Genomic DNA, 10,897 nt, shown 5'->3' with positions numbered 1-10,897 from the left:
AATAGGTTTCTTACATAAAATGGTTGTCCTTGGGCTCTATAACTCTCTGATCAGGCCTCAGTATCAAGTCCTTATTTTCTTTAAGGGGATTTTCTATGTTTAACTTTTTAAATTCCTGCTCTTTGCAAAAATAACAAATCAGTCAGACTCTGACTGCATCTTCATTGCAACCAACTGCATGACTACCAAGCCAACAGATTGACTTCACCGGTCATGTGCTGTAGCTGTGATGTCCCTTCTCTACTCTGTAGCCAGGTTAAGAAGGAACAGGAGTACTAGCAGTAAGGTAGTGTTGGATCAGTGGGTAAGATCCATTTGATATCTTCCCACAGAGCAAGCCTTTAGAATATATTAACTCTTATCTCCACCCAAATAATAAAACATAAACCTTTAAAGTGGAATACCGCTTTAACCCCTTTCTGCCATCGGACGGAATAGTACGTCCAATGGCAGAACCCCCGGCTTTGATGCGGGCTACGGTGGTGAGCCCGCATCAAAGGCAGGACATGTCAGCTGCTTTAAACAGCTGACATGCCCGCAATAGGTGCGTGCGGAATCGCATTCCGCCCGCACCTATTTAGTTAAATGCCGCTGTTAAACTCTGACAGCAGCATTTAACAAGTGCTTCCGAAAATGCGTTCCCCGGTGACCTCCGTCACATGATCGGGGGTCATCGGTGCATTGGCGTAACAACCAGAGGTCTCCTGCAGACCTCTATGGTTGTTGATGCCAGATTGCTGTGAGCGCCACACTGTGGTTGGCACTCACAGATAGCAATGCTGTAATTTAGCTACATAGGGGCGATCTGAGCATCGCCTCTATGTAGTTGTGCTATTGAAGCAAGGCAAAAGTAAAAAAAAGTTTTTAAAAATATTAAAAAAATATAAATATAAAAGATTTACATCACCTCCCTTTCACCCCATTCAAAATAAAACTATAAAAAAAAAATCAGAATCATCCGCTCTATTAATAAAAAAAAGAATTAACCTGATCGCTAAACGGTGTAGCGAGAAAAAAATTAAAACCGCCAGATTTAAATTTTTTTGGTCGCCGCGACATTGCATTAAAATACAATAACGGGCAATCAAAAGAACGTATCTGCACCAAAAAGTTATCATTAAAAACGTCAGCTCGGTGCAAAAAATAAGCCCTCATCCAACCCGAGATCACAAAAAATGTAGACGTTACGGATCTCAGAAAATTGCACAATTTTTTTTTTTTTAAGCAAAGTTTGGAATTTTTTTTTGCCATTTAGATAAAAAATAACCTAGACATGTTTTGGTGTCTATGAACTCGTAATGACCTGGAGAATCATATCGGCAGGTCAGTTTTAGCATTTAGTGAACCTAGCAAAAAGCCAAACAAAAAACAAGTGTGGGATTGCACTTTTTTTTTGCAATTTCACCGCACTTGGAATTTTTTTCCTGCTTTCTGGTACATGACATGGTAACACCAATGGTGTTGTTCAAAAGTACAACTCATCCCGCAAAAGATTAGCCCCCACATGGCCAAATTGACGGAAAAATAAAAGAGTTATGGCTCTGGGAAGGAGGGCAGCGAAAACGCAAAACCGAAAAAAGCTCCGGGGGTTAAGGGGTTAATGAACCTAGACTAAGCCTTGTCGCTTAGTGAAGCCCTACCTGATAACATCTAGCATTTCAAGTCCTTATATGACAGTATAATGTATTACTAGATTTCTTCCATGGAAACAAATTCCTGGTAAGCTGTTCCATAACCCCTTCAGTACCTGGTGATTTTCCATTTTTTCATCTTCATTTTTCCTCCCCTTCTTCCAAGAGCCATAACATTTTTGCAAATTTTGTTGTCTTTACACAGGTACAGCACGGCTCCGCTTTCTTTCGTGCAGCGCTTGGCATCATAACTTACACCAACAAAGTGTCGAACATTCCAAGAGAAGTGTCCCATTTATGACATGTACTTAATTCATCATCAAAAACTGGCATAGAAAACAAGGCCCATCAGCGGTGAGCTAAGTGCTTCAAATGGATTGTCTGGTGAACAGAAGTCATCACCTATCCTTATGATAAGTAGCAACATAGATTGGTGGGGGTCCGACTGCTGAGTACCACATTAATTAGCAGCATGGGGAACTTTTTGACCTTGTTAGAATGGAGAGGCAATGTGCACTACGTGACCCCATTCCATTCATTCCGCCACTAGTCAACAAGTTATCAGCTATCCTGTGGTCAACCCCTTTAACTTTCTTTTCCTTCTTGATTATCATTATTCTACTGCTGCTGAACAGAGAAAAACATTCCATGCACGGACTTTATGGCATCTTAGTGCTTATACATAGGAGCAAATCTGAAGATGCAGCTCTGTACTATGACGGATGGGAAAACAAATAAAAGCTGAAGCCTGTAACAAGGGGTAGAATTCAGACCTCAGACGGTTTTGTAGAGGAACAGATAAAAAGAAAAAAAAGAAAAATGAAAGTCAATATGGAAGAAAACATACTTCAAATATAGCAACAGATAATTGGAAAAGGATAGTGGGACCCTATTTTCCAACCTATTTTCATTTGCAGCCTTGGAAGAAAAAAATAAAGAATCCCCTCTAAAATCAGTAGACTTGGGAGGAGGAGCTGACCAGATTGATATATAGTTTTGTGAGAAAACATTCATTATAATCTGTGTTTTAATCATTTAATCTTCTGCTCTTTCTGTAATTTTAGTCTAGTGGGTGGTCCTATCAGTGACTGACCGCTTTCTTGTACAGGTGTGCATGTAGAGATAACTGTCGGTCACTGATAGGACCACCCACTGGACTATAAACTCCAGAAAGGCCAGAATTGTAAATGATTAAAGCACAATTATCTATTAATCTACTCAGCTCCGCCTGCTGTATACCATGGTGCCTGCACATTGGACTGTATTTTTATGGTGACGGGTTCCTTTTAAATCAAGTTTTTGTAAAAAAATAAAAAAATAAATAAAATAAATTATATATATAATTATATATCTCCTTACGTAAGGAAATTCACATGTTCATTAGCAGAAATAGACCTACTCTGACCCTATGTTTTGTATTGAAGCATCTAAGCATGTGCAAGGGTCGCTTGTGATATGTGCCATCATATACAGGGGTTGGACAAAATAAAGGAAACACCTAACATTTTGGCATAATAATCTTCGAACATGTTATAAACATGCAAACCGTGACATATGGTAATGTTTTGTAGTTGATTATTTGTGTTATGTGATATGTGTATGTAAATTAACTGTTTGTTTTGCATAATTGTAAGAACATTGATGAGAACCTGACACCAATGGCAGACCTCTCGGATTTTCATGGAGGCCAAATTGTTGGTGCTCGTATGGCAGGCGGTAGTGTAACAGAAAGTGCCCTAATGCTTGGCGTGTCAAGAGGTACTGTCTCCAAAGTAATGACTGCGTTTGAAAGAGAAGGAAAAACGTCCGCAGCAAAGCACAGGTGCGGCCCAAAGTCAAAGTTGACAGAGAGACCGTCGGACTCTAAAGCGAATTGTGAGAGAGGATCGCAAGACCACGGCTCCGAAAATCACTGCTGAGCTCAATGAACACCTACAGAACCCAGTTTCCACGAAAACTGTTCATCGGGAGCTGCACAAATCTGATCTCCACGGAAGAGCTGCAATTAGAAAACCGCTGCTCTCAATGACAAATGTTTCCAAGCGTTTAGAGTGGTGTAGAAACCTCCGGAATTGGTCCCTCGAGCAGTGGAGACATGTGATATTCGCAGACGAATCATGGTTTACCCTATTTCTGACCTCCAGCCGAGTGTACGCTTGGAGACAGCCGAAAGAAGCATTCCATCCAGACTGCCTTCTCCCAACCATAAAACATGGTGGAGGTTCTGTGATGATCTGGGGTGCTATTTCGTGGAGATCCTCTGGGCCAATGATATCCCTTCATGGAAGAATTAACAGCCGAGATTATTTAGGCATTTTGGGCAACCAAGTGCACCCAATGGTTCAAGCACTGTTCCCGGAGGGGAACGCCATCTTTCAGGATGATAATGCCAATTCATACAGCTAGAATCGTTAAAGCATGGCGCAAGGAACATTCTAATGAAGTTGAGCATCTCATCTGGCCCCCACAATCCCCAGACCTCAACATTATTGAGCATTTATGGTTGACGTTGATTTCCGCCGCCATCGTCGCTCAAAGAACTGGAGGGTGTTTTAACTGCAGAATGGGCTAAAATTCCTTTGGAAACAATTCACACCTTGTATGAATCCATACCTCGGAGAATTGAGGCTGTAATCGCCGCAAAAGGTGGACCTACACCACATTAAACTAACGTCTGTTGAGGTTTCCAGGTGTTTCCATTATTTTGTCCAACCCCTATAGATCAACCACCATCTGTATTGAAAAAAAAATTATAGGAAGTTACAGCTTTCACACTGGTCACTGGGGATATTTTGGGCTTATACTTCCTGTGTTTTCTTTTTTTTTGTTTGTTTAGAGAATTCTTTTCAGCAGTCATTATCACAGGCAGGATGACAATGACAAGTAACATGTCTATGCACAGCAGATGGCACATATCACTGTGACCCTTTCACTTGCTCATTACATGCTTCAATACAAAACATAGGGTTTAAGTCAGTCTAGTGCTGCTAATGTGCGTGTGCATTTCCTGAAGTAACAGGAAGTATGAGTCTAGAATTGCCCCAATGGCCAGAGTGAGAACTGCAACTTTTTTTCTTCCTAATACAGATGGTGATATATATATATATATATATATATATATATATACTTATTTTTATGAATTGCCAAAAATAAAGTTCATAGAATGCATTTAACACAAAAATCTAATTTATTTTCTGATGATAAATCCCCCCCCCTTTTTTTAGCTTTAATAGAGAAATAAAGTGACAAACCATACAGCCTCAGCCTTCATGCCGACTTTTTATTTCAATCGTACGCATTGCAGCTGAAGTATAAATACTTGTCCAGTATACAACAAACACAACATTCATAAAGTTGTGGGTTTGGTTTTTTTTTTTACTTGTGTACTTTGTTTTATATAAAGTTAAGACAACAAACACTTTATTGCACAGATACTAAGCTGGTATTTCTACAGCAGAAAAGACTAGAAAAGGAGCACAGATCTTAGTTACATAGAAGGGACTAATCAGTACACAAATATTGGACATCAGTAGTAAGGTTAACACATACAAACGAGTAGGAACGTGAACACACCGGGTACTTTAAGACTACAAAATGTTTGACGGATGTGAGAATCGACTCCACAACACAGACAGTTGTAAACACTGAACCAACAAGGGGATGAGGGGAACTCAAAAGGCAAAAATAAACAGCGTCTCAGTGCGCGATGGGCAGGTGCTGTAATATTTGGTATTTCAGAGATTTGCCACCAACGCTGCAAGCTTCATATCTTATTCTGAGTCCTCTGCATTGCTTATTCAAGGGAGTGGCAAGAGCAATTAAATGCACCAAGAAAAACAGGTTAATGTATCTTAATGTTAATGGATGTTTGACTAATGTGAAGATTACCGAGCTGATGGTAAAGAGTTTTGTCTGGACGATTGTAAGCATCAAACATATCGGTGTAGAATATTGCTGAACAGCAAACATTGATCTGAAGCTGCTACAATGGGTGCATTCACACTGTGCCGATTATCAGGGAATGAGCGTCCGTAGGAACACTCTTTTTCTGATAAACTTGCAGCGTAAACAGGCCACCAATCATTCAACGAACGAGCAAAACGCTAGACCGTTGAGTAAATTGATTTTTAACTTTGCTTAAAAATCATCATTCTGGGCGGCACATCATCCTGTGTAAACAAGATATGCTGGCGAGAACAACGACGGCATATCCGCACAGAAGGATCGTCCCTTGCGCAGGTGAGTGCGGTCAGACTGTCTAAACAACCTACTGCACAATCACCGATTCGGCAGTCGTGTAATGGTCGTTACTGCAGAAAGCAAGTAAGGAGGAGTCTGATTTATGGAAATTCTACAACTTTTTTTAGTCTCATTTTTTATTTCAGCGGTTTTCCCAATATATCGTATTTTTTGCAAAAACGTATTTTCCATGAAAAAACATTTCTTTTATTTATTTTCAGAATTAACCTTTATGCAATTCTTTTGTTATTTCTGCTGGAAATGTATACAAAAATCGACAACAGCACTCAAAAGATTCCCCTTGTTAATGTGTCCTTACGATTCTGACACCGAATGTTGATATTGTAATGCTTTCTAGGGACAGCCTAGAATAGATGAACCTCAGGCAGGGGGCTCTGTGACCAAAGCTCGCTGCATGCCACTGCTATAGAACAGCATTGTGCAAGAGAGGGGAGTTCACATTGTACCGCCACAAGCAAGTCGCAAAATATCCAACTGGTTCTGACTTTTTGAGACTTGCTTGTAATGATCAAGGTACTCTGCAAAATGCAATATGACCCCACTCACTTGCATTAAGCGGAGATGTAGCAGCATACAGCGATATTTGGCCTTGTGACCTTTATCAGAGTGGTGTGTATCCCTAGCTTTAGCGTATGTTTACACTAGACATTTTTGCTACTTTTTTTTTCTGGAGCAAAAACTAAGCATTGGCAGGATAAACGCTTCTTAGATTCACATATTTTTCCCTGCGTTCATACTTGCGTTTTTCCCCCCATTCATTAGAATAGGGAAAAAAAAGCAAAAAATTGACAAACTATGGATTTCCATAAAGGCCCAGCAACTCCAAATAACAGAAGGAAAAAAAAATACAAGCCTGTGCATGAGATTTTTGAAATCTCATTCACATGTGCTTGCTAACACTGAAAAAAAACGCAGCAAAAAAAAAAAAATGCTGCAAAAACGCAATGTGTGAACATACCCTTATTTTTGCAATCCCAGGAGGAATACTAAAAGAACATCACAATGCAGAATGCTTCTAATCAGAGTGCTCTGTGCCACGCACGGAGACATGCAGAGAAGCAGGTACTGAAAACTATACTTTCATAGATAACTTGTGCAGTAGCTCCACCAGAGACAGATGATCCTGGGTGGAAACCAGGGGTCTATTTCGGTTAATCTCAATACTAGGCATTTACTTCTGATAAGTTTAAAGCGAAAGTGCCTGTCTGCCCAGAAAAGGACGATATGCCAAGGTTTCTGGCAGAGGTCCGGGATTTCAGAGGATCCCAACTATTTCCGATTGGTTTACTGTTGACAGTCAAGACCGCCCTTCTTTAACCGGTAGGACCTGTATTCTGAGATCGCTGTAAGATTGTAGCAGCTACACATTATGTGATATGGACGCTAGCTGAGCGCTGTCACTCTGAGTGAGTCACCCTTCGTGCATTTATCTTAGGTCATCTTAGGGTTAAGTTCCGCATTCTACGGCCATGGATTAACAAATACATGTTGCAGGGGAGTGTGTATATAAAATATAAATAAGGCTTTCCAAAAAAAAAAAAAAAAAAAAAGTTACCCTCCAAGCACCAAATAGCTCTAACATGGCCCCGTGTTACACAAAACCCCCTTTATTTTACAATATTCACATATTTATAATACAGAAATATGAGATGCTATGAAATGTATGGAGCTATTTAATGCACTTACAAAAAACAAACATGAGAATGCTAAACCTCTACATTGTAAGGCCCTCGGCTACACGTTAACACCCACAAAGAAAAAAATTATCTTAGGTAGCAAAACACGATTCCCTTTCAAGCCTATGTAGTCAAACAGAAATATATACATTCAAGAACTGCAACAAAATGTCTTTTTTTTTTAAATCCCCACAAAAGGTTAAGATATTTGCACTTGTGAAATGGAGGTTGACAATAGGACGAGAATCGATTTTCTACATGAAGGATCAGTGCTTTGATAATAGTAGCGATGTGCTATGTATACGGATACAAAAAGGCTCTAGGTGAGAATACAGTATGGACTACATAGAGAATGGAGTCACAAAGCCATACGATGCGCGATACTGACCAGCGAGATGAGGTCATTATTGGAAATATCAACTATTTGGCACAACAAGGGTCTGTTAACAGTCCAGCTTTATTGTAGGACCCGTGAGTATACTTCTATCCCTAACACTAGGCCTCGTAATGAGAAGACTACAGGGCATCGTTGGACGCTTAAACAGGATAACCATAGATAACCAACTAATCAATGAGTTGAAGACTAAGTTAATTCTTTCGAAGATTGCTATAAACAACACAGTTAATCGTAGTCATCACTTGTTGGTTTTGTTCTTCTCAGAGTTTTGTAGTTCCAGAAACAAAAAAAATGCAAATCTTAATTAGTTTTTTTTTTCTCATTTTTTAAGAAAGTAAACAGTAGAATTGAGCAGCAAACTGTACATTCGACATTCAACACAACATACTACAGTGTAAATTACAGACCTTTTCCCCCATAGCCCTTTCCCTTTCTACTGACTAGGTACGTCATTCTGTTCGTAACTGCAACCGGAACTGGAAAACCTCATAAGCTGGGACTGAAAGTTTGGAACAAACTACTAACTGGATTATCAAATGGGTTACAAATAGATATGGAAACACTACACAGTGCTGGTTTTGAAAGACGTTTCAGATTAGCAGCTACTACAGTAAAGAGGTCTAGGTGAAGGTGCTGGCAGATTATGTCTTTTTGTGAGGACTATTCTGTGGAATTGTATCCTTTCCTCTTTTTTGTCCCTTCAAGTCTGAAGAAAGGCTACTCGAATTCTCCAAAGATGTGGCTGGTGGCTTCGGCATGTTTTTCGCAACAGTCTTTTTGCTTGGAGATGATGATGGATCTCTCCGCGTTGTGACGGGAGCTGTAGTATTTGTAAGGACACAGGATTGCTTATCAGTGACAGATTTATTGGAAACATTGCCCTCCCGTAAGGCAGCACAAGTCTTACTTGAGGACATCTGGGCATCCTTCTTAACCTTGACATTTCCAGGATTCAAGTTAGGAATTTGATCGCTTTTCTCCTTACAACCACTCATCGTTAAGTGCGTTTTACTTATGGAGACATCTGGACATGCGGCTTTGGATGAAGAAATAATGCTGATGTTATTGGCATCAGACAGGGTCTTTTTTAGGTCTCCTTCTTTCCCTATTAAGTTTTGAGAAATGCTAGGCTTACTTTTCTCCACAGTCACCACTCTAGTATCTTGATTTGTAACAGAAGTAATCTTAATTTTACCTTTGTCGCTATGAACATAAAGTGCTTCAGTGCTTTTACTATCTTGATGATTAACTGCTAAAGAAACTTTAAGTTCTGCTACTTCCGGTTTACTTTGGACATAGGATTTGGTAGACATCAGTCGATTTAATTTTTGATTTGCATTTGTTTTTTCTTTAAGATGTGATTTCGCAGAACATTCTTTAAGGTTTACGGTGGCCGGTATTTCAGAACAAACTGAAGGCTCCTTGTCAAAACACAGCTTAGAGGTGGACACATTGGTGGTGGCCTTTGTGTTTACTTGGTTAATGGGAGAAGTGGATGTGGTACTGGTTTCTGTTTTAGTGGTAACTTTGCCAGGGGTAAGGCTGTCAACTTCAGCATTTAAGCCAGTAATCGCTACTATTGAGCATTCAGATTGTTGAACCGTTTGACTACCTGTCTCCTCAGGCAGCTTTGAATTAGGCTTTGGCGTGGAAGCGATTTTACCAGGGAGTGATGGCCTCAGAGAATCTACTTTAGATTCTGGTAACAGCTTTGACTTGTTGAGGCAGCTGACAAGCTTCGTCTGTGCAGGAGTCTGCTCCTCTTTAACAGTTGTGAGGTTTTTAATACTGGTTATGGATTTAACATTCAAAGAGAGAGGTGTGTGTAGAATATTAGAACAGGAGGTCACATTTTTGAAAATTGGACCTTCGGCGTAATTTTTCCCTTTGCATTCCACAGTGCTTTTTTGCGATGCATCTTGATGCTTTATACTTTGGCTGTTGCAGTTTAAGTCAGTGGATTTAGCTTGTGCATTTGACGTTTTGTTAGCAGGCCCAAGTTCAACTAAAAGAGAAGAGTCAACATTCTTTAGCACAGATATGTGATTATTAGAGTCTATCTGGGGAACAGACGCCTGTTGATTTCTTTCCTCTATACAGCCAAGCGCTGAAATGTACTTTTCGGAGTTGCTAGATTGTGTCAGGCTCGTAGCACGAGTATTCTCAGAGGACTCTCTGAATGTACAAGTCCTTTCAGAGTATGATGTACTATGTGTTTGCTCCAGTGAGCATTTGACAGAGGACATATCCTGAGTTGCCTACTCTTGTCTATTCGCTTTCACAGAAGAAGACAATCCTTCTGTCACTGGACACTTCAATATTGGTTGCAATGTGCTTATCCTTTGACTTTCGACTGCATTAGTCACGTCTACATTGTTTTTCTTTGATCCTGGGCCTGATGACTCTTTGTTCTGATGAATCTTAACAGTGTGACATTCAGCTTGTAGACTCTCACTCTGATTCTCTCTAATAGGTCCCTTGTGTGCAGTATGAATATTTGAGTAATTAGAGTTGGTTTTCGGAAACAACAATACATTTCCATTGTCTACAATCTCATTCCTTGAATTTCGGCTTTGATCATCAGGTTTAATAGCGTTATTACAGATATCATCACACTCTGCTTTCGTAACCTTTGGTCCTGATAGTAATGCTATGTCTAATGTGCCTTCGATAGGCTTCAAGGAAGATACAGCCCTTGTTTCGAGTTTATATTCAGAAGGGCTTTTCCGAACAGGGGTCTCTGTAGCTATAATGGATGATTTTTCTACATTGCTTTCACATCTACTGTTACACGTTTTTAAGGAAGCAAAAGAGATAGAATTGCTCTGACCATTCGAAGTCCTGTTATCTAGCAGGTTCAATGATTCTGTCTGAATATGCCCAGGTTTTGTTTGCATACATTCATGAGAGACCGGAATCATTTTAGATTTTAA

At 39.9% G+C, this 10,897-nt stretch overlaps 2 protein-coding genes across 9 annotated transcripts in view; both read right to left on the bottom strand.

Moving 5' to 3' along the window:
- Nucleotides 1-4,891: 4,891 nt before the first annotated feature.
- Nucleotides 4,892-10,210, bottom strand: LOC143806291 (uncharacterized). The gene has a single exon (XM_077286530.1). The coding sequence runs from the start codon at nt 10,208-10,210 to the stop codon at nt 8,606-8,608; it is 1,605 nt and encodes a 534-aa protein (XP_077142645.1). The 3' UTR covers nt 4,892-8,605.
- Nucleotides 4,892-10,897, bottom strand: part of MAST4 (microtubule associated serine/threonine kinase family member 4) — a 611,899-nt gene continuing 605,893 nt past the window's right edge. For all 8 annotated transcript variants that reach the window (XM_077286460.1, XM_077286468.1, XM_077286501.1 and 5 more), the window contains one exon: nt 4,892-10,897. This exon is cut by the window's right edge and continues 1,109 nt beyond it. In XM_077286460.1, the coding sequence (XP_077142575.1) occupies nt 10,223-10,897 (675 nt within the window). In that variant the 3' untranslated portion in view covers nt 4,892-10,222.

The sequence above is a fragment of the Ranitomeya variabilis genome, chromosome 1 (genome assembly GCF_051348905.1).
Source record: "Ranitomeya variabilis isolate aRanVar5 chromosome 1, aRanVar5.hap1, whole genome shotgun sequence".
Classification (NCBI taxonomy): domain Eukaryota; kingdom Metazoa; phylum Chordata; class Amphibia; order Anura; family Dendrobatidae; genus Ranitomeya; species Ranitomeya variabilis.
Note: the sequence above shows the minus strand (reverse complement) of the source record. Positions and strands in the feature narration are given on the sequence as shown.